General features: G+C 38.9%; 1 protein-coding gene across 12 annotated transcripts in view; it reads right to left on the reverse strand.

Annotated features, from left to right (window-relative positions):
* The window catches only part of LOC122563265 (ankyrin repeat and SAM domain-containing protein 1A-like), a 355,050-nt gene that overhangs the window by 125,265 nt on the left and 204,254 nt on the right, over positions 1-25,531 (reverse strand). Inside the window, exon 1 of one of the 12 annotated variants that reach the window (XM_043716917.1) lies at positions 3,640-3,666. The exons of the other annotated variants lie outside the window; for them this stretch is intronic. Within the exon in view, the coding sequence (XP_043572852.1) occupies positions 3,640-3,651 (12 nt within the window). The 5' untranslated portion in view covers positions 3,652-3,666. Of the gene's footprint in view, positions 1-3,639; positions 3,667-25,531 lie in introns of those variants that run through there. 12 annotated transcript variants of the gene reach the window in all.

Consider the following 25,531-nt stretch of genomic DNA (forward strand, 5'->3'; position numbering starts at 1 on the left):
CAGGTCTATGATATGATGAAATAAAGCAACAGGGACAAACAGGCACTGCTCAAATGGTTGGATAAGATGCATCTGAGAAATCAAAACTTAGTCAACTTTGAATTTGGACACATGTTCAATCATAAAATTGCTGACACTAACATGCGGTTTGACAAACTGAGAAGGGCAAATAAAGTGGAGTAGGCAGACAGGTCACAGGTCCATTTAGTGCGGTTGTGTGAAGAGTAATGACTTAAAAATAAAAACAAGGAATATTAATATATATTTAATAGAAAAATAATGACGTGTGGGGATAAACAGCGATATCTGAAGATTGAAACAAGTAATATCCTGAAAGTTTGAATGCAGATGGCTAAAATTATATTTGAAAATGGGCAATCATAATTTGGATTTTTTAATAGACTTAGACTTAACGGAGGTTCTAAAATTCTGAATGGTTTGAAATAAGTTGTAACCAAAGGCTATTTCCTCTATTTTAGAGCAGAGTATCTGGTTATACAACTCACCATTGTGCCCAAAATGTTTCCGATAGCTGTCTACATCAGAAGAGTGACTAAAATACAAACATTCTGAATTAACTGTGAAGTGGCTGGGCACACACTAAAGTTGAAAAGGAGTTGTATAAAATAATGTTTTTTTTTCTGATTGGGAAGCCAATGATGAGGGAACCATCGATTGAAAAGACATTATATAAAGGAAAGAACCAAGGACAAACCTATTTACACAGTGATGATGAAGCAGGAATGCCTGGTCACAAGTAGTGGCTGAGGCCAAGATCATTTCATCTTTCAAAGGGAAATAAATATTTGAAATAGACGAAGCTGCGGGTCTCTGAGCAGAGCACAGAAGGATTAATTTGGGATTACATCAACAAATAGGTAATGCAGATGCAACAGTCCAAGTGGCCTTCTCTTACATTCTTAATCTTTATGGTTCTTTAACGCCTATTAAAATACTGCAATATAAAAATAGTATTTCTTCCTCAACTGTTACATCAGTACGCCTTTTAAATAAAAATGTCTTTCCTTCCCAAAATTAATCATAGAAGGGCATGCAGTTATGTTACTGCCATTGTTCTCAAGGTTGTTGTCAGGTTTAACGGGCAGACAGAGAAGCATCTGCCTAAGAATTCAAGCTAACACCAAAATATCCAATTATTTTAATTACTCTTCAAACTGCAGCACATAACCTCCATCAGCAACCACTGGGCTGCAACTGAAGTAAAATAAACCTACATCTTTCCCAAAATAGAGAACTGGATAAATACAAAATCTTGCATTGAGCATTTTAGCAAAGAACTGCTGAAATTCACTAGGCAAAAATCTAATACATATGCTAAATCATGTTAAGAGGAAAAAATGAATTTAAATTTCAACTTGGAATATGCCTGCCTTAACTTTTGTAACTGACATATTTGTTGCTTGCCAGGAACTACACCCACAGAAACAAAAGAACAACTTGCTGGAGAAATTCAGCATGGCTGGCATCCCTATTGAATTGGATTAGGCAAGACATGATTAATCCGTTATAACTATTAATGGTTTGACTAAATTATGTAAAGATTAGTAATGAATAATCTTGACAATGATGGCCAGAATTTATGCTCCACCCTCTGCGCTAATGATCTTTACAATCAATCATTGTTCATTTTCACTCAAATATTAGTGATGAGTGACCTGGAAAAAAGAAAGCAGCTTTATGAGTGGGACAAAAGTCGATCAAATAGGTCTGTACTCTTGCCATCATGAATCATCGACAAGAACCATAGTTTATTGTTTGCAAATTCCTCAAAACACTGATCGATCAGTGCCAAAAACCTGATTTGTGTTGTCGTTAAAATAGGTGAGTACTCCAGACAGTGCTGGAGAGAGTAAACTCAAACTCTGACTCTGAATCTCAAGTTGATATCAAGCAAGATTGTTGTGTTCAGTTGGTGCCCGTAGCCAATCATCATCCACCAAGCTGTGGGAGCCCATAAATCCTTCCCTACACAAGATGATAAAACGTTATCTGTTGATATAAAGACTGTTACAGCTATGGAAGACATGTTCACAGCCTGTCTGACTGTTTATCAGATTAATCCCTTCACTTTGCCATACTTTTCTCAAAATAGAGAATGTGAAAAACAGCCAAAATAAAGTTAAAAAGCACTCATTCGAATTTCAGAGGGCTTCATGCCAATCTAATGCAATAGCAGATGTTTTGAAATTAGTGTTGTTCTGCCACACGGTTAAACATTTGAACAGTTTAAACAACCTAAATTCTGCTGCAGTTTTCAAGTGATAAAATAACTGGAATATATTTTATAATTTCCTTAGCAGATTTAATAGTTTAGATGAGAAACAGTAAATTTTGTAAGCAGTACTGAAAAACAAAGCTGGGTCACAAAAATTTAAAATACATCAGTTATTTTAGACTTATGTTTGAAATAAAACAGATTTATCAGTTTCTTTCCAAATGAATTAAGATGAAGGTGATTTTCAGCACTTACAGTACTCAGTTTGCCTGAAATCATAAGGTTGACAGCTAAACGTCTCCCAACAAGAGGAATTTTCTAATTTCACCAAAGGTATGTAGTGCGGTTTGATCTAAACTTACTTTCTACAGATTTCTGATTATTAATTTTTGAACATTTCAATTGCTACAAATTTACTTTAGCTCTTTAAATCATAGATTATTTTTCATTTTGACAAATATTTCACTCGAACCCATTTTATGTTCATTATATTTGCTTTAATTTTCTTTATTACAATGTGATTTGCAAAATATTCAAGTACTAGAGCTCAAGGGTAAAGGTTGCAAGAACTGTCAAGAAAATGGTGGGAGAAAAGTATGTGGATATGTTTTTGCACCATTGCCCAGAGAAACGTCTTTTTGTTTAAACCAGGGATATGACCCCTTTCATTTCTGTGAAAAAGACTATGTATTAAAAAATGCCTACAAGCATATACTACTATAGGTGCTAAAATTGACTGAAATAAAGACAAGCAATTCCTTCAAAACAATGGCTGAACAGAAATTGTAATGAACTATAAAAAGGAATTGTCATTTGAAAAAAATCCCAAATAATCGTATTTGTTGCCCTGTTCTTCCCATTGCTCAGAATAAAGATCATACTGGGGAGAGGAATATCAATTGCTTTATTTTTCTATCAAGGGTTTTAAAATAAGGGATATTATGTACAGATTAGGTACGTGCCTTTCTCCCACTTTGAAATAATACCTTTAAATATAGAGATCCAGTCTTATTTTCTATGACTAATACCCTTATGCCCTCAGAGCCTGAAAATTCAGTACCAATTTTTAAAAATCAAATTATGGATATGTTTACTCAACTGATTCTTGCATACTCGTGATCAATTTTAAAAAATTGTTCAGCCCTGATCCAGTTTATTTACTTTTTAAGTCTATAATGGTGTAGACTAAAGGAGGAAGAAAAAAAACCAAGCCTCCATCACAACAACTATTCCTATTTCAGTTGCGTATATCCTCTGCTAACTTTTGTATCACATAATATGCCCCATATGATTTAATAATTTTCGTGTTTATGAAAAGAATAAGAAAGAAATTTAAACCGGCAGTATCTGCAGCGACTATAACCTTGGCAAAGCATAACAAAGTAATCATTCGAAACACATACCAGTATTCGCATGCAGCATTTTCAACAATGCCTCAGACGTATGACCACACAGTTCCATCTTACAACGCTGTACATTTAACTGCGTTATCCATCATATACAATTTGTAATGTCATCTCGTGGCTGTTAGTTCGTCTACTTGCATTTCCATAGCAACAAGCAAAACCAATGAAAACGAAACAGAAAATACATCTCAAAACATGCCTCAAACACTAAATTCCATGCGTTGCAATGTTTAATTCAACTAAGTACGACCTGAAATCTTCCCAGAAATTAACGACGAATGTTATCAAGAAAGCTTTTGAACAAGTAATCTAAGTGAAATCACCTCAAATTGTGGAGAAAGCACTGCAGCAAAAAGGAAAAATCATAGAAGTGACACATTTGAATCTGAGACTGGAAATATCCTGAGATGCTAATAAAGAACAGCAACAACTGACAGCCAGACCTTCAATTGAAATGAAAACTGAAAATAACAACAAAAAATGAGTTTATCTATTGATAAGTGTATCAAAAGCACTACAAGAAGCACATATCATATTACAATTACGCCTAATTAGTAAATTTATGCATAAATATAAACCTTTATAAATCTTTCATCAAATATCAAGAAAATTAGATGAAAGCAAAATTAAAAGGCCTCACAGCACAACAGAAGAACAATAATCAATATAGTTCAGGAAGTAAAAGGTTAGAAACCTGTAAGCATATTCAGAGACAATACAGTCTCCTCACCATCCACACCAACAACAGAGGATCAGTGATACAAAAAGCAATTAAGAAAATGCAATCAAATGCACAAAAAGCAACTCAAGGCAGACTGCTCAATAAGAGCCCACCCAAAATCCACTAACTCAGCAGAATTTCAGGGACATTACACACAATTTGTGAAAGTCATTCACATTAAATCTGCTTTTCACAAAATGCAATTTTGCCTGTATTAGATTATCGATTTTATTTTTCTAACAGCATGAGGGAGTTTAACAATACAAAATTTCACACTGTAATGTCTAACCATTTTGATTTACAACCAAGACAAACCAAGCCAACTTTCCTCTAGGGATTCATTGTAATATGTAAATAAGTAATTCTTTAACAGGATCCTGATAAATAAAGAAATATTTGATATGTTAATTGTTAAATAGCCTGAGTTATCCCAAGTGTATTTATGTATGTGAATCAATCATAGATATTGAAAGACATGGGTTTGTTCTTGAAAGAAGCTGCTCCAAGTTTTGGTTCAGTCCATGAATAACTTGTTAGTTGGACACAAAACTGGCTTAACGGCAGGAGACAGAATGACGGTGGACAGTTGTTTTAGTGACTGGAGGCCTGTAACCAGCGATCGGTGCTGGGTCCATTTTTGATTGTCATTTATACAAATGATTTAGATGAGAATATAGAAAGCATAGTTAGTAAGTTTGTGGGTGACACCAAGATTGTGGTACAGTGGACAGTGAATAGGTTATCCAAGATTACAAAGAGATGTTGGCCCAATTGGGCCAATGGGCTGAAAAATGGCAGATGGAGTTTAATTTGGATACATGCAAGTTATTGCAATTTTGTAAAAAAAGACGAGACTTTTACAATTAAAAGTAGGGGCTTGGGCAGTTTTTTCAGATTCCCTTCAGCTACACCAACCCTCTGAAGCGCAACCCACCCAGACTCATTTCCCTACATTTACCCCTGACTAACACTATGGGCTATTTAGCATGGCCAAATCACCTAACTTGCACATCTTTTGGAATGTGGGAAGAAACCAGAGCACCCAGAGGAAACCCATGCAGACACTGGGAGAATATGCAAACTCCACACAGACAGCTGACCAAGGCGGGAATTGAACCCAGGTCCCTGGCGCTGCAGTGCTAACCATCTTGCCGGGTAGTGTTGTAGAACAAAGAGATCTTGGGGTTCAGCTACGTAATTCTTTGAAGTTTGCATTATATATAGAAAGAGTGGTTAAGAAGGTGTTTAGGCATGCTAGCCTTCATTGCTCAGACCTTAGACTTTTGGAATTGAGATGTTATGCTGAGAATGTATAGGACATTGGTGAGGCTGCTTCTGGAGTATTGTGTCTAGTTCTGGTCATTGTTCTATAGGGAGGATATTATTACACTGGAGAGCGTTCAGTGGAGATTTACTAGAATATTCCCAGGAATGGAGAATTTGAGGTTTAAGGAGAAGCTGAATAGGCTGGGATTTTTCCACTGGAGCATAGAAGGTTCAGAGGTGACCTTATAGAGATTTATAAAATAATGAGGGGTATAGAGAAGGGAAATTAGCAGATGTCTTTTCCCTAAGTTGTGGAATTTCAAGACGTGGGGACATATTTTTTTAAGGTGAGAGGAGACAAATTAGAAAAAAATGGGGCAATTTTTTTTTAAAAACACAGTGGTTCTTGGAATAAACTTCAGAGCAAGCGGTTAGAGTCAAAATATTTAAAAGACATTGAAATAAATACATGAATAAGAAATGTTTGGTGGCATATGGGTCATGCGCAGGCAGGTGGGACTAGTTTAGTTTGGGATTATGGTCACTGCAGGCAGGGATGCCCTGAGGCATGGTACATTGGCGAGACTGAGCAGTCGCTACGACAACGGATAAATGGACACCACGCAATGATCACCAGGCAAGGGTGTTCCCTCCCAGTCGGGGAACACTTAAGTGGTCCGGGACATTTAGCCTCAGACCTTCAGTTGACCATCCTCCAAGGCAGACTTCGCGACAAGCAACAACGCAAAGTGGCTGAGCAGAGGCTGATAGCCAAGTTCAGTACCCATGGGGGATGGCCTCAACTACGACCTTGGGTTCATGTCACACTACAGGTGACCCCACTGCACTATACACTCTCTCTCTCACACACATACCCCTACGTACTCACACAGACTTTCTCATACACACAGACATCCATCCCTGCACTCTCACACACTTATACCCCATCACACTCACATACATACTTGACCAAGCTTACACACATATACAGGAGGAGAAAGTGAGGACTGCAGATGCTGGAGATCAGCGCCGAAAATGTGTTGCTGGAAAAGCGCAGCAGGTCAGGCAGCATCCAAGGAACAGGAGAATCGGCTTATGCCCGAAACGTCGATTCTCCTGTTCCTTGGATGCTGCCTGACCTGCTGCACTTTTCCAGCAACACATTTTCAGCTACACACATATACATACTCTTTCACATGCACTCTCACACACACTGACTGTCTCTCCTGCAAATGCTGCACTATTCTCTCTCTCACACACATACCTATATACTCACACAGACCCTCTCTCATACGCACACAGATGCACTCCCCACACACTCACCCATTCATGCATCCTCTCTCAGACTTATACCCAATCTCTCACACACACATCCTTGACCAAGCTTACACACACTTTCACCTGCACTCACTCATTCTGTCTCTCCTGCATATGCACACAAGTTTATGGGGAGAATTTGTATTTGCAGAATTACATCTTATTTTGCTAAAAAAACTGCATAAATGCATGTAAGATTCTGTTAGTTCCACTTTAGATACAGAACTAGTCTGACTCAACATTGGGACACACACAGACCTTAACCTCCCATCTTTAATGCACTGTCTGAGCTGAGATGGCACCTATTGTTCGAAAAGCTGAAGCTATCTTGAGAATGTAACTTAAAAGGAGTTCTGGGATTTACATATTAAAGAACCGCAACTAGCATATCCCATTCTAAACGATGAAAGACTTGATCTAAATTTGTTTAATATATCATTACAGCTCCATGACACTGCTTTTGCTGTATATTCTGTGTCTCATGGTCCTTTTCCTGATGAAGAGGCAATGCCTTGAAAGCTAGTGCTTCCAAATAAACCTGCTGGACCATAACTTGATGTTGTGTGATTAACAAATAGTCGATGTATTGATTATAATCCTCCACCAGTGTTTACTGTCAAGAAGACTCCCTGTGGATTGTACAACAGCCAATTTAACAGCAATATTCAAAAAAAGAGACGACAATGGAGGAAACTATAGGCCAATGAGCCTCACATCTGTTATAGGAAGATTGCAAATGCTAGGCTCCATTAATAATGAGGTTATAGTAGCATACACAATGTGATCAGGGAGAGTTAACATGGCTTTGTGAAATGAAATCATGTTTAAGAAATTAAATTTTTTGAGGAAGTATCACACAAAGTAAATAAATTAAACAGGTTTGTGAGGAACAATGGATGTCCAAAAGACATTTGATGGGGTGCCACATCGAAGGTTACTATCTAAGATAACAACACATTATATCAAGGCAACATATTAGTTTGACTTTAAAAATTCACTAAAAATGTCAAAAAGAGTAAAGGTAAAAGAGGACAGACAACTAGAAAAAAAAAGTGGACAGCAAAATAATTTTATAAGAATATAAAAGGGAAGAGAGTAGCAAAATTGAATGTCGGCCCCTTGGAGGGTGAGACTAGGGAGTTAATAGTGGGAAGGACAGAAATAGCAGAGTCACTAAATCAATATTTTGTTTCAGTTTTCACAGTGGAGGACATTAGTGCCATCCCACTAGTAACAGGTAATATAAAAGGTATTAGAAAGGGAAGAAATGTAGAACAATCAACAATAGAGAAAAAATACTGAGCAAACTATTGGGATTGAAGGCAGACAAGTCCCCACTGCCTGATGGCCCATGAATCCATTAGTTATAATATTCCAAAATTCCATGGATGTGGGAATGGTTTCTGCAGATTGGAAAAATGACATTATAATACGCTTATTCAAAAGGAAGGGAGGAAGAAGGTAGGAAACTACAGACCAATTAGTTTAACGTATGTCATTGGGAAATTATTAGAATCCATTAAGGAAGTATTAACAGAACATTTGGCAAGTCAACATACAATCCATCAGAGTCAACATTGTTTTATGCAGGGTAAAGCTTTTTGACTAATTTGCTAGAGTTCTTTGAAGATAATAAAACAGGCAATATCGATAATGAGATCCTGAAGGTGTATATCTGGACTTCTAGCATTTGATAAGGCACTGCACAAAACATTAACACCCAAGATAAGATTACATGGGATTGGGGTAATTTATTAGCTTGGGAAGAGGTTTGGATAAGCAATAGAAAGCAGAGTCAGGATAAATGGGTCTTGTTCTGGTTGGCAAGGTATAACTATTGGGGTGTTATAGAGTCTGATCATCAGGCTTCAACTATTTACAATCTACATTAATGACTTGGATTTGTGGATAGAAAGTGGATAAATGTAAGGTTATCCCTTTTGCTCGGAGGAATAGAAAGTCAACTTATCAACTAAATGAAACAAAACTTCAAAGTGCTCAGATCGCAGAAAACTAGTATGCGGGTACAGCAGGTAATACGAATGGCAAATGGAATCTTGGCATTTATTACTAAAGGAACAGAGTATAAATGTAGGGGAATACATTTTGGTTGTTTTACTGAACTCATCCCTTGAAATGTTTTGAATGCCATTCAGCAGCTTGTGGGGCAACTAAGATGAGAGGGAGAATTAAAAACAGTGTGCGCTGGAGAAACTCAGCAGGTCTGGCAGCATCTGTGGAGACAGAAGAGGAGTTAACATTGAGACCAATTTGAATCTGAAACATTGGAACAGACAGGAGTGAATGCACAAGTGCCTGGTGAAAGAGGAATTGAGGGACGGGGATATACCATGGTGTGGAGGCTGCTCAGGTAGAATTGGGAGGGTAGGGGTACAGTGAACATTGCATTTCAGAATCTGTTCTATTGTATCTGGACAACTTTATCATATAGAAGGTAGTATGTGTGTGAATGCCAGAGGAAGTGGTAGAGGCAGGTACAATTACAACATTTAAAAGACATTTAGACAAGTATATGATTAGGAAAGGTTTAGAGGGACGTGGACTAAACACAGGCAATTGGGGCTAGTTAAGCTTGGGATATCTCGTCGGCATGGACGGGTTGGGTCAAAGGATCTGTTTCCATGCTGTATACTATGCGAAGTGATGCTGCAACTGTACAACGCATTGGTGAGGTCAGACCTGGAGTGCTGCATACAATTTTGGTCCCTTTACTTTAGGGAGATGCAGCTGTATTGGAGGCAGTTCAGAGGAGGTTCACCAGATTGATTTCAGAGATGAGGGATTCATCTTACAAAGAAAGATTGAGCAGGTTGTACTGTCCTTAGTTTTGAAGAATGACAGGAGATCTATTTGAGGTATTTAACATGCTAAAAGGGATTGACAAAACAGACAGAGGATGTTTTCTCATGTGAAGCAATCTGGAGTAAGAGGTCATAGCTTTAGGCGGAAGAATAGCAGATTTAATACTGACAGGAGGAGAAATTACATCTTTCAAAAGGGCTGTGAATCATTGAAATTCACTACCCCGAGAAATGCTGGGACATGGAGCAAATTTAAGGAGATAGACTTTTAATTAATCGATTGAAGGGTTATGGAGAGTAGGCAGGAAAGTGAATTTGAGGCGAGATGAGATCAGCCATGATGGCATCAAATGGTGGAACAGGCTCAAGAGATTGCCCTGCCTACTCCTGCTCCTTGTTCTTATGCTCTTACGACTACAAACCTTTTCCAGCTGATGGCTCATAACTAGTGGAGTGCCACAGGAATCAGTATTGGGAACTCAATTACTTATAGTCTATATCATTGAAATGGAGGCACAGGCTGAATGGATAGTAGCTAAATTTGTTAACACCACTGCAAGGAGGAAAGTTAAGTTGTCAAAAGGCAATAGAGTGTCTGCAAAGGGATAGGGACAGGTTGAATGGAAAACTAACGGCAGATGGATTACAATGAGGGAAATGTGATTTTTGTCAGCTTTGACAGGAAGAAGAGAAAAGCTGTATACCACTGAAATGGTCAGAGATGGCAGAACTCTGCTGGAAAGGGATCTGGCTACGCTGGTAAATAAATCACATAAAGCTAATGTGCAGATGCCTCCAACTATTAGGACGACAAATATAATGCACTCAATTTTGTCCACGGTATTTGAAAACAGATATTACTGCTTTAAATGCAGTTCAGACAAGGTTCATTTGGTGTATTCCTTGGATGAGGGAAAGGCTGTTACCCTTAGAGGAAAGGTTGGACAGACTGAGTCAAGCGCCTACTGAAATTAGGAAGAATAAAAGAGGCAATTCTGAGAAGACTCAATACAATGGATACTAGAAGGATATTTCCTCTTATTAGGGAGACTATAATTAAGGAACACAGTTCAAGAAGAACGAGTCTCCTTTCAAAAGGAAGATGAGGACAAATGCTCTCCGTTAGAGTTGGCAGTTTGAGAAATCACCTTCCCCAAAAGGAGCGAAGGCTATGTTACTGAATTCATTTGAGACAGAACCAGACAGATGTTCGATAGAACTGAAAATGTGTTGCTGGAAAAGCGCAGCAGGTCAGGCAGCATCCAGGGAACAGGAGAATCGACGTTTCGGGCATAAGCCCTTCTTCAGGAAGCCCTTCTTCCTGAAGAAGGGCTTATGCCCGAAACCTCAATTCTCCTGTTCCCTGGATGCTGCCTGACCTGCTGCGCTTTTCCAGCAATACATTTTCAGCTCTGATCTCCAGCATCTGCAGACCTCACTTTCTCCTCAAAGATGTTCGATAGACAAGGGAGTCAAGGGTCTGAACAGCAGTCATGAAAGTGGGGTCGAGACACAACTAGGTCAATCACTGTCATCTTGCAGCCTCAAAGGACCACAGTCTAAAATCCTGCTCCTAGGTCTTATCAACTCATCAATATCCTCAATAATGATCAACTCTCCACTAACCTTGAAGCCACAACAAAGAAAGCATGGATTTCTTAGACACAACACTACTTAAATTTACATAAGACAACACAAAGTAGTATTAGTCTCACAGTGAAAGAATCAATGTTGAACTCAAGAGCAAACCAGCCTCCACTTCCTGATGATGTTTGAAACTTGTCAAAATACCAAAAACATACAGATTCCCAGTAATAGCTAGAGGAAATAAGCAAACAACTAACCTGCAAGTAACTTTTAAAATTTCTTCATGGACATTAAATGTCGCTGGCTAGGCCAATATTCATTGTCCATCCCTAATTCTGTGGCAAAAATGATAGGGAGCTGCCTTTGGGGTACAAGGATACCCACAGTACGATTAGTCAGGGAGTTCCAGAATTTGGTCCAGGCAAAGTGAATGAAAAGCAATATCGTTCCAAGTCATGGTTTGGAGGGGAACGTGCAGGTGGTAGTGTTCCATGCAACTCCTGCCCTTATCCTCCTAGGTGATAAAGGCTCCAGGTTTGACAGGCTATGTCAGGAGAGCCTGGAGAATTAATCAAGTGACTGTCGTAGATGGTACATGTCAGTCAGCTCAGCTCCAAGACATCTCTATTGGAATTCCCCAGGGAGGGTCCTTGATCCAGCCTTCTGCTTTTGCACATAAAAGTGCCAAGGCACCATGGCTAGTTGAGAGGCAGTCAAGGGTTTTGAAGGATGAGAGAGTGGAAATTGCCAATGCACTGGTCACAATTGTTCAGTCTTCCCTAGATCTGGGGGAGGTGCCTGAAGACTGGATAATTGCAAACATTATAGCCTTGTTCCAAATGGATTATAAGGATAGGGCCAGCAATTACAGACCTGTCAGTTTAGCTTTAGTTGTAAGGAAGCATCTAGAGACAATTGTTTGGAATAGAATTAGTAGTTACATGAAAAAAAGGTGGGTTGTTTAGGTAGAGTCAGCATGGATTTCTAAAGGGGAAATCATGTTTAACCAACTTGCTGGGGCTTTTTTGAGAAGGTGTACATGGATTTCCTGAAGGTATTTGATACAGTGTCACGCAACAGACTTGAGTGAGAGTCCCATGGAACGAAAGGGTCAGTAGCTGACTCATAGGCAGCAGAGAGTAATAGGCGATGAGTATTTTTCAGGGTGGAGGAAGACCTGTAGTGGAGTTCCCCAGTGGTCAGTATTGGGATGCTTGCTTTTCCTAATATGTAATAATGATCTGGATCTTGGTGTGCTGAGAAAATTGCAAAGTTTGCAGATGACATAAAACTTGGAACTATAAGGATAACAGTGTAGTACTCCAGAAGAACATGGGCAAGCTTATGAAAGGGGGCAGATAGGTTGCAGACGAGTTTCAATGCAGGGAAATAAGAGATGATACATTTTAGTAGGAAGAATGTTGAAATATAAATGTACTTCCTACTTTATATTGTAAGTGGGGGAGTGCAGGAACACAGCAAACTAGATGCATGTGTACACAGATCATTGCAAGTGGCAGGACAGGAAGAGAGAAAGCAGAAAGTGAAGCATTGGCTTTATTAATGGGGCATAGAGTACAAGAGCAAGGAGGGAATGGTGAATTTGTATAAGACAGTTGTGAGAGCTCAGCTGGAGTAGAGTGTACAGTTTTAGGTGACACAGTAATAGGAAGGAGGTGAAATCATTGAAGGGAGAGTGCAGAAGTGGATTACAAGAACAGTTTCAGGGATGTGGAACATCAGTTAGGGATAGATTCAAGAAATTGGAGCTATTCTCCTTGGAGAGAAAAAGACTAAGAGGAGTTATCAAACAGGTTTTCAAAATCATGAGCAGGCTGGATGGATTTAATAGGGGGAAACTGTTCCCACTCGTAAAAAGAATAACAGAAGGACATAGATTTCAAGTAACCTTCAAAAGAAACCAGGATGAAGTGAGGATAATTTTTATCACAGTGTAGTTTGGGTATGGAATGCACTGTTTGCAAGTGTGTTGAAGGCAGGTTTAATAGAGGCATTCAGGAAGATGTTGAATGATTATTTGGATATTATCTGTAGTTCTCTATTTTCAATCACTGTCCTCTTTTGAATGAAGAAATTATGGTTGCTACCTTCTAGTCTAAGGGGAAACAAGAGTATCAATGTGAATCATCCCCAAATGAAAGATAGTTTGGACAATGTATTAATTATCTCAATAGCCACTTCTTTTAATACACAGGATGAAGTCCATCAGGAACCGGGAACCTCTTGTAGGTCCAACTATTTACTCAGCACAACTTTTGGTTAATTATAATTTCTCTCAGTTTTTCCATCACTTTCATCAACCAATTCATATCTATTCCGAGGATTTTACCTATATCCCCTACAGTGAAGACTAATGAAAAGTAACTGTTTAATTCATCTGCCACCTCAATTACTGTAAATCACATTCTCCAGACTCATGTTTTATAGGATTAACATTCACTTTCTTAACTATTCTTTTTTTTTTAAATTGACAGAAATTTCAACTGTTTTCAGATTTCTGGCTAGCTTTTACTTGTACTAAGTTTTCTCACTTGATTAATGTTTAGGAATTTTTTTGCTTTGTTTTTGGGATGAGGGCAGGTTGGGAGAACACGGCAGGGTGACCGTTGGGTGGGATGCATGGGTGTGAGAAAGAGGCAACTGCAGGAATGGTTGGAATTGATTGGGAGGTTTTAATTGGGGAGAAAGTGAGGTTTGTAGATGCTGGAGATCGGAGCTGAAAATGTGTTGCTGGAAAAGCGCAGGAGGTCAGGCAGCATCCAGGGAACAGGAAAATCGATGTTTCGGGCATAAGCCCTTCTTCAGGAATGAGGAAGAAGGGCTTATGCCCGAAACGTCAATTCTCCTGTTCCCTGGATGCTGCCTGACCTGCTGCGCTTTTCCAGCAACACATTTTCAGGTTTTAATTGGGGTTATGGAGAAGTCTTCATGAGGTACGCTGGGGAGTTGTTGGCTTCGGGGGATTGATTGGAAAAGAAACTCCAAGAAGGGTATGGAGATAGAAGGATTCTGCAAAGGATAGCAGTTTTAAACCTGTCAACAAAGAAACATTCAACTGTGATGCAAGGAAATTTGAACTCACTGAGGTAACTGTCTTTTTGCAAATTTATGCAGAATGTGTTGTTTGGGGCTCCATAAGGTCAAGAACAACTATACATGGAGAAAACACAGTGGATCCTACTGTAATAATCACTGTCAATTATCAAATGTAAATCTTAGATTGAGATCCTAAGTACAGCAAATAGGGTTGTAACTGCCTAGTTAAGAGATTCCAGTTTTGTGTATGCACAATGGAATACATGAGCTGTCACCAAACGAGTCACTTAAACGGTGTTCCGGGAGATAGTTTTTCATGTAGCAGACTTTGCCAGTTATCCTGAAAAAAAAACTATTGTTAACTTATATAAAACATAAATTGCTGGAGAAACTCAACAAGTCTGGCAGCATCTGTGGAGAGAAAGGACAGTTAACTTTTTGGGTCAAGGGATCCTTTTTCAGAACTGACAGTAGCTACGAAAAGGTTGGTATATATGCTGAAGACAGGGTTGAGGGAGGGGAGGGAAGGGGAGTGTAAGGAGCACATAATAAGTGAAAGAGAGAAAGAAAAGCTGATTATAGGGACCATTGATAGGTGAAATGGGTTAGCTATGATGAAAGCAACATGAAAATTGTTAATTTATGTCTGTTGCCATGTACCAATTTAAATAGCATGTTGCCTAGGAAAGCAATTCTTTCCTTGAGTGTTGTGGCTTTAAGTTTAATGGAGGACATTGATGATTTTTTCTAATTCTGCTCAAGTAGGAGTCCAAATTCACCATATGTCAACACAAGGACAGTACTACTTGACTGCATCACCTGATAAATGAGAATGAAATAATAGCTCCTGAAAATTAAAAATTGGTCCTTCAGTAAAGTAAACACCCCCAATTGGCAAAATTCTTTTGATTCCTGTGTTTTTTGTACCCCCCCTAGAGCTGAGCGACCCATAGCGGCGTGGCCTTGGCTCCGGCTGCACACCCTAGATAAATCATATCTCTTATCAGTATTCAGGACTCAATACTGGTTAGATCCAAGAAGATAATGGTGGAGAGATAATTGCCAGAATATTTCTCCATCCTAAAAGGCATTCAAAGGAGGAGTTATTCTGGACTCCCGAAAGCTTGTCCATTATCTACAAGGATTAAGTTAGGACTGTGATGAAATACACTTGCCTGGATAAGTGCAGTTCCAGCAGCTCTCAAATTGCCTACGCTATTCAGAACAAAGAAAACCCACTTGGTTGGCCTTGCTGGCAGACAGTAATGACACAACTCACTGAGAATCAAACCCCACTATTCCCAGAATTGTCAAGTGTCAAAATTTGGGTTACATCACCGAATTGCCCAATTTTGCCTGATTAATTGAGGTTTTAAAAAAATGCATACCAGGTTTTTATCATCAAGAAGAAAATCACTATATTTTGACCAATTTTGTTTTATCTAAAAGGCAAAAAGAAACATGAATTGCTAACTATTAATTCTTACATTCTGTCCCTTTTTGAAATTCGCATAACATGCAAATAGCCACACAGACAAAACACAAATATTATGGGTGGAGAAGGAACAGGAAATTCAAAGCAGCCTTGTTTTGGCACGAGTTCAATTTCAGGTGATGAGCTGTATTCCTTCAGTCTTTTTTATTCCTTCCAACTCTGATGAGTTCAGAACGTTGTGGACACACTGATTCAGCTACCAGAGGATTTGTAGTTACTTATTGAAACAGGAGGAACAGACAGAGATTTAGGTGCTTTCTCTTTGCAGGTTAGCGGTTTCCTCTCTATTGACCACATACAATAACTGCACCCACTTGTCTAGGAACCAACCCAACTGATTGTTAAGCTGCTGAGCACTCCTGAACCCACACACAAACTGTTTTTAAAAAAAAAATCAATAAAAAAACTGAGCAAAACAACGATGAACACACATGCCCGTCCTGACCCCCAGCCCCCAATGGAGCCAATCTGTCTAGTATTCTCCTCCTACATTTGTTGCCAAATGTTACAAATTTGGCAATATTATAAATATAACTCACAATGAATTCCAAGTAACTCATTTTAAACACGACAACTTTACTGTAAAGAGTGCTCTTGAAAAGCAGCTTTTGTCATTTTTTTATTCCAGTCCAAAACATAGAATTGGCCTTTGGTAATCTAATCTAATCTATAGTGTGTGCACCACCTCCATAACATCTTGCAGCAAATAATCAAGATTCCTTCAACAGCACCTGTGTAACCTATGGTCTCGATCATCTTGAAGGGCAAGGACAATAAATACAAGGGAATGCCGTCATGTAAGTCCACTTTACACACAAACCACATCATATTCTATCTTGGAACAATACTGACCCTCTCTCACGATCACTGGGTCAAAATCCTGTAACATTCTCCTTACCCAGAACTGTGAGCGCGTACAAACGCCACACTGATTGCAGCAGTTTAAGAAACTAGTTTACCACCAGCTTGCCAAGGATATTTAGCATTGGACAATAAATGCTGGCCTTTCCTGTGAATCTGATATCCCGTGAAAAACAAGAAAAGTTCACAGAATATTCCCAGACAGAAAAGCAATAACTGCAGCATGGACATAGGTGGCTATACAATGAGTAAAGGATTTTGAACTGGCATGAAAATAGAAACTGTTTCTGAAGCAGATACACGAGCACCACCTCCTACAAGTTCATCTTTAGCAATGTTGATATGGGAAATCCATTTTGTAATCAGAGAATACAGTGATGCAAGATGAGCCTTATTATTCCGTCACCTTGAATAGAAATCAACAGACAAGAAAAAAACATTTAAAAAAAAAATGAAATGTTTGCTGCTTAGACATGACAAAGAATCTCATATTCAATAAGTTTAATATAATATTGTCACTGCCCTTCTGAAGGGCATAATGGAGATTAAGATGCCACGATTTGGCAAGTGCAATAGGAAAATAATCATGCAAATGTATAATTTATGTTGTATTTTCTATTCTGGCTCCTTTGATATCATAAGCCAAAACTAATTTCATTAATTTGAAATCCCTCAACTACAAGTTGAAGTTGAGAGTACTGAGGGAATATTAATATAGATGAAATGACAGTAAAACGGGATTAACATTATTAACTTTATTTTTGAGAAAGATATAGTGAATTCCATATCACAGCTGAGGATAGCATACTTAGTATACAACAGATCAAGTGATTTGTGAGGGAATTCAGATAGCAACAACTTTACTAGTAGGGAGCCATACAATATTAATTTGTTGGTAAGTATGCTGTAGTAGAGCCAAAGGTCTTAGAGATGCCCAGAATAATGATGAGTGATCCAAGGTTTTCCAGCTAATGCTCCAAAAGCATAGTGTATAAACGGTGAGCACAATTAAATGGCTAAAGTGAAATGAGAAAACTATGCTAGATGATTGTAATTTAAATATAAAAACTTAAATGCGAACAATTTAAGATTTAACTTGAGGCGATGGCCTTCTCCAATATGATAGAATCAAACCATCCCCCTGTGATTCAATGGCAATGACTATTGTTGAATCCCTCACTGGCAACATATTCAGGGTTAACACTGATTAGAAATTGAACGTGACTAATCATAGCCAGGAGGCCTGGGTTCAACTCCAACCTGCTCCAGACCATGTGTCAGAAGACATCTAAAGAGGTCGATTAGAAAATATCTATAAATACTGTGGCTACAAAAGCTGGTCAGAGGCTCAGAATTCTGCAGAATAACTCATCTCCTGCCTCTTCCATGCCTGTCTACTATCGAAAAGGCACAAGACAGGACTGTGATTGAATATCCTTCACTTGCCTGGATGTGTGCAGCTCCAACAACACTAAAGGAGTTCAACACAATCTTGTATAAAGCAGTTCTTTTGATTAGCACCCCATCTAACAACTTCAATGTCCATTCTCTTCACAATAGACAGACCAATAGCAATTGTATATGATCTACTAGATGCATGGCAGCAACTCCTTTGAAGGCTCCATTGACAGGCATGTTCTAAACTCAAGGCTTTTAATACATAGTGTTATGGACCAGGCCAGGCCTCAAAATATTTTAAGGTAGCCTAGACCCTAACGTTTTCTTATTTTAAAGACAGTGTGGAATGGATATTCCAGGTGTGATGTAGCTGGTCAAATCACTCAGCTTTAAGCAAAATCCTGAGTCGGAAGTGGAACACTATTTCTTAACTAGGTCTCAGGTCACAGGAATAAGCTTGCAGGTTGTACAGAAATCCAGGTTGCAGCATTTGTTTTATCCTTTGATAAGACCTCCGCCACTTTCTACTCGCCCCGGCTTCAAAACTGAGATCAAATTGCAGAAAAGCAGCAAACTAGCAACCTCTCTTAGAAGCTATCAATGAACAAAGTAAAATCAGAAATGACAGTTTGTACAAAGCTACACAAAATTGCCTTTGGCAAGCATCCAGAAGGAGTAACTCTAATTGTTTATAAAATATGCAAAAGGACAAAGTTGGACTGGGATATTTCAAACTGATCAAGGAAGCATAATTTTTATGGAATCTAAGAGAAGAATAATGATGAGTAAAGACATTGCAAAAGGCTTGACAGAATAGTGTCAATGAGGCCACCTACTCTAAAAATTTTATGACCATTTTTACACAGATTTGAGGGAGTAATAATTACAGAGGAGTCTTTACCCATCAGTGTATTCTACATTTCATAAAGAAAGTATTTTCTTCTATGGAGGTAGACTGAAAAAGAAAACTTTAAGGAGTTCATGTTCTATTTTTGCTCAAAAAGTAAACTGCTATATTTAAGTTAGTTATATTTCTTCATTGCAAATTACCTTAAAGGTTGTTTGCCAATCATTATCTTTCACAATCCCATATTTTGGTTTGCTCTCTCACATAATCAAGCTGCCGTGCAGGCTCTCTCACAAGTGTGTACCCGTCATCTTGCATAGACAGTGATGTTTTTTCAAAGAGAGCACAATCATGTTCCTAGACTCTAACTCTCACAATCGCACAAGATCATTTCACCCTTTTTCTGTATCACAACGTGGCTCCACATGAAATTTCTGAGACTAGGTGTAAGATTAGATTAGATTAGATTACATTACAGTGTGGAAACAGGCCCTTCGGCCCAACAAGTCCACACCGACCCGCCGAAGCGAAACCCACCCATACCCCTACATTTACCCCTTACCTAACACTACGGGCAATTTAGCATGGCCAATTCACCTGACCCTGCACATCTTTAGACTGTAGGAGGAAACCGGAGCACCCGGAGGGAACCCACGCAGACACGGGGAGAACGTGCAAACTCCACACAGTCAGTCGCCTGAGGCGGGAATTGAACCCGGGTCTCAGGCGCTGTGAGGCAGCAGTGCTAACCACTGTGCCACCGTGCAGATGGAGATGACAAATGGGTAGACAATGGTCTAGTAGTATTATCACTGGACTGTTAACCCAGAGACCCAGGAAATGACCTGGGGATGCGGATTCGAATCTTGCCATGACAGATTGATTTCAATAAAAGTCAAGAATTAAGAATCTAGTGATGACCACGAAACCATGTGGACCGCTTGAAAAATCCAGAGTTCATCCATGTCCTTTAGGGAAGCAAACTGCCATCCCTACCTGATCTGGCTGAGATGTGACTCCAGACCCTCAGCTATGGACAGAGGAATCTCAATTACCAGAAGGACATGGGCGCAGAGTATTTCATTCGGCTAATCAAATGCCAGATAATTGAATGCTGGATTACAATTATCCAAGCATCGGGACCTTGCGATTTTGATCGGATAATCTAAAATTCAGTTAATCGAATGCTGGATAATCGAGGTTCCTCTGTAGTTGACTCTAAACTGCCCTCTGGGCAATTATGGATGAGCAATAAAGGCTGGCCTAGTTGGTGATGTCTTTACCCCATGAATGAAGAAAAGGAGTTCAAGCAATTTAAATTCAGGATGTAAATTTTAAAAGTGAGTCGTCCTAAGACCAGAAAATGGTAGGTGTGATAATTGGACAGAACGTGAAGGATGACGGCATGAGAACTGACATTTAGGGTGAATAGCCAGTTGAAACGCTGCTAGAACAGTCATTGATTCAAATGCGCACCACTTCCCCCCCCCCCCCCCCCCCCCCCACACACACGCACGCACACACACACACACACACACACACCTCATTCAGTCTCTTTCCACTCATACTTGCATTCTTTTGACTCTTTGCTTCAGTTCCACAATTGCTGATTTTCTGGCCTTAGCCAGCTCTCGTCACCACAGATGTGACTTTCTTTTTCACCCATCAGGATGGTCTTAAGACTCTCCATTTATCCCTCAAAAGACTGATCAATCCCGGTACACTATCACCCTCCTTTGCCTGCTGAGCTCATTCGCACTATGAACAACTTCTCCTTTAACTCATCCCACTTTCTCAATGCCAAAGATATGGCAATGGGTACCCACATTGGTCCCAGTTATTTCTGTTTCTTCGGGGTGTATGTGGACATTTCTTATTTCAGTCTGCTCAGTTGCCCACTCAATTGTTTCTGTGACGTCATTCATGCTGCTTCACACTCTCATTCAAAAGAGTTTTAAAAAATCTCAAGTTTTCCTTCCAATTTCCAACCTTCTCTCACCTTTACCTGGTCCATCTGTGACTTTCCCGTTCCCTTCTCTGACTTTACTGTTTCCATTCCTGGGGATACACTGCCCGCGAATGTCCACTTCAAATGCACCAACTCCCAGAGTTACCTTGACTACACTTTCTCCCAGCCTGCTTCATGCAAGGACTCCATTCCATTTTACCAAATCTGTCCATTGCATCTATGAGATCACCTTTCACCAGGGTGCCTCCAACATGTCATCCTTTTTTCCTCCACCAAGAATTTCAACATATCTCCACCCAAAACACTGATAGCAAACCTTTTAATCATGGTTATCCCATTTCCCGTATTTCTGTCCATGCCGCTTCGCCCTTCTTCCCAGAATAACAGGGTTCCCTTGTCCTCTCTTTTGAGCTCATCAGTTTCCCAATGCAAAACATCATGCTCCATCAGGATGACACCAAACACCTCTGTTCCTCCCTTGTCAGTATTCCACAAAGCCTTGGTGTATTCCTTTATCAGTCTTAACACTTCCTTACCATGCCCCACTATTTCCTCAGTATCGTCCCATGCAGTCCCAGAAAGTGCAACATTTGCCCTCCGTGCTGTCCAAGACCCCAAAACATACCTTCCATGTAAAGCAGCCCTTTATTTGCACTTTTTGCAATTGAATCTACTTTACTCATGATTCACAATGCTGCCTCCTTTACAATGGGAAACCAAACACAACTCTTTTGCTCTAACCAAAAGAATGACCCTGACCTTCCAACTACTTGCCATTTCAATAAACCATCTTGCTCCTATGCTAACATTTCCATCCTGAGCCTGTTAGTGTTAAATGAAGATCAACACAAGCTGGAGGAACACCACCGTACCTTCCATTTAGGCACTTGATACCTTTTATGAATCATCATAGAGATGAATAACTTCAGAGGATGATCTCTGACTTCCATTTTGATTACAACCACCACCTTTGCCCATTGACCATATCCTGTTAATGTCTTGTTAGATTTCCTCTCAGCAGAGCAGACCCATTTTCTTCTTCTAACATCTATCATTTACATTCAATCTATAATCTCTACCATTCCTTTACCACCCATTGGCTTTTGCTCTGAGTACCTTCATCATGCTCCAGCTTCTCTGCATTCCCCTCTGTTAACAGCACAAACACCATGATATTCCAGCTCCTTCCACTTCTGAAGAAGTCACTTTGGACTTGAAACACCAACTTTTTTCTCTCCCCACAGATGCTGCCAGACCTGAGCTTCTCCAGCGTTTTATATTCATAGTCATAATCTGGAGGTGACAATGGACAAAGGCTTAGCGGCAGATGGGCAGGAATTATGAAGTTGGTCTTTGAAAAAGGTGGGTATGCCATTTGAGGTTCAGCAAAGATTCAAATAGAACACAAAAATAACAGCTTGATTTCACCTGCATTAATGGAAGAAGTGGTTGATTGTGTCAGAGGAAAATGTTTTATTGGTGTCAGAATACGATAGTTATTTATCTTTCCAACGTTTAGCTGTTTTACTGTCAAAATATGAATTAAATGTTAACCAACTGGATGTTTACAAATAATTTTGCAACTACCCTTCCCCCATCCAAAATACTTCACTTTAAAGTGGAACCTGAATGAAGTTTTCAAGATTTTAAGACATCATTCAAAATTAAATAGGTACATATTATTTTGCCACTGGCTGAGACAACAATCTGTAACAGCCACAAAAAGTAGACAATAACAAATAATTAAAAGGAACTTTAACTGAAAAAAAAAAATTGGAATGTTCCATTTCCTTTATGAAGCCAAGGCTACAAGTAAATGTATGCATTTTATGCATTGTCTTGAAGATCCAAAAAGATTAATCTACTTTACACAGATATTTGTAAAACAAAGACCTGAAGGAGGATTTTGGGGGTGGGGGGGTTCATTGAAGATACATGTCTGAACATTTAATTTCAGGAGAAACATAAAACAAGTGATACAGGATTTATTGCCTGCTTTACACTCCATTTTTCTCTCCAATGACTTTAATAGTCAGCATGCAAAAAAGGAAAAGGGGGGAAGTGCATAAGAGTCAGTAGTCAGGGAAAGAGGGAGTTCAATATAAGAGTTAATGGTTGTAGAAGTTATGGAGCTAGTGAGCAGAAAGTTCATGTAGGATTTAAGGAGAAGTCCAGAAATTTAAATTTGTGATGCCCATAGATCAGGAGCTCACGTATGCTTTCAGGGACACTTAAACAGGCAAACAAGCCTTAGTGCAGGATAGAACCTCATTAAAAGGGAAGCAGATACAGTGTCACTCTTCAGCCAAAGTTCTGAAGGATAAGTGAATGTGAATAAGTGGCTTGTGAATAAGTTGAGCATTTGGAGAAAAACAAAATTTTCCATTTCTGTGCTGTAACACCCTTCAAAGCTAATTGTCTTTTAAACATTGCAAGTTAACACACAAGCTTTAGTTTGTTGCTTTGAGCTAAATAATTTCAGTTATTTTAAAATAATCTTTTTGCCATCAACACCTAGAGGTGGTGGTTAGACTAAGTCACGTGATTTTATATCAACAAAATGGCCAGAGTTTTATTTGTGATCTTGCCAATCCATGGTTTCACAGGCTTTGATGAACAGGAAAATAACAGGCAAATGAACAGATAACATAAGGCTTTTGGAAAACTATAATAGTGCACTTTTAGGGCTAGCAAAGTGGAAAGTGTTTTTCTCGGCCTCAAAAATTCCCCAATTTTCCAATATAACCAAAATCTAAAATTCCATTTATGTAAAGTCACCAATTCTGTTTTTCGTGTAAAGACACAAGTCAGGTGACTCCTGCTGCTGATTACCCAAGAGACACTATTAATAGGAAATGTCTCCTTATAAATTCGTAGCAAAATGACTTAACTAGCCTGAAAATCTTAACAGAACTCATGCCAACAAGCTGCAAAAGCTTCCAGCAAGATTCTGACGAACAAAAATATTTTTTCATAAACTGAAGAGAGCACTTGAAAAGAAATATAATGTCCATTTTCAAATAATGTCATTACAAATCACTTTCGTCTCAATGCCAATGTAAAGAAATGATTAAAATTACTAAAACTAAATTGTACTAACAAAATCGAACAGTAAAATCACTTTCAAGATCATATCCCCTTGTTTGTAGATTGGATTAAACACATTCAAATTTACCATATTTGGTCTGAAACAAGGCTCTCAAACATTTGTTTAAGTTCTCAGCATTGAGCCAAATACTGTCATGTGGTGACGTTAACAAATCATAACCTTTCAGTTGGTTACATTTTCACTGAATGTATTTGAACAAGGCATGCCTTTAGAATTGCAATTTCCAAATTTACCTTCCACCTTCACAAAACACAATCTCTAATCATCATCTCCTATTCAAACATGCTTCATATCAAAGCTGTTAGCATTTTCATTTAAAAGCCTAATCAAATTCCTTTATAAAATCTTATCCCTCCCTTATATTACAAGAGATATATGCACCAGTAAGAATGAAATATTTCAATTCCATTCTGTTGCTCTCTAAGTTTTTTTTCAAATTGTTAACTGAACTGCATGCAAGACACTCAACGAGTGAGACACAAGCTATGACTGCATAACTTTTGCACCTATTTCCCTTTTACTTCTGACTAAATTTGTACAAATAAGATGAGTACACCAAGGCCAGACGATCTGTAACTATTCCTCCTCGTCCTTTTCAATTTATCTGGAATCTTCAATACAGGTAACTTGTCATCCTCCACAAAGACAATTTCACCATCTTTGAAACTGATAAAACTGTACTTGACTAGTTCCATTCCAATTAACTGACACGTGGCCCAAGATTACCTATGGTTTCTTCTCCTGCTACTGCTCACCATTACAAGTCCCATAAGGATCTATCTTAGGCTCCCTTTCATGGATAGTTGCTCCTTGTGACTGAGTTTTTTTTAAATTGATAGATCTCTCATTAAGTGCCACGTCAGATTTTACTGCATTAAATACACACTGTCCAGGTAAGTTGCTGGAAAAGTTCAGCAGGGCTGGCAGCATCTATGAAGAGAAATCAAAGTTAACACTTCGGGTTTGGTGACCCTTCCTCAAGAGTTGTTTATTATGTTTGCCATAGAAAAGCTCTACATTTAGTTGCAACAACTAACTGCTTGAAGTCTTAAACCAGAGAAGTCTGGAGTGTAGCATCTATGGAGGTTCAAATATGTTTGTAGCTTTTCCTTGTTCTGCAATTTCTAATCAACTTCAAACTCCCCAAAATCCATAAAACAAATTTTCTAGACCTTGAACCTTACCCTGGGAGATACTTGGCAAAGAACAAAATTACTGACACAGTAATTTTCATTGTCTTTCCAACTAAGTAACTTCAGTACATCTTGGAATAATGAAAGATGGAGATACATATAGCCCTGAAAACATTTGAGACTATCAGAACAAAATGAAACGAGTTGTCTTTCATTCTGCCAGAAATGGCGGCTCTTACGTAAAATATAAATATTCAAGTTGTTTTTGGTGGGCTTTTTAGGATGAAGCAGTTGCATTTCAGTAATG

This window comes from Chiloscyllium plagiosum, chromosome 26, assembly GCF_004010195.1.
Source record: "Chiloscyllium plagiosum isolate BGI_BamShark_2017 chromosome 26, ASM401019v2, whole genome shotgun sequence".
Taxonomy (NCBI): domain Eukaryota; kingdom Metazoa; phylum Chordata; class Chondrichthyes; order Orectolobiformes; family Hemiscylliidae; genus Chiloscyllium; species Chiloscyllium plagiosum.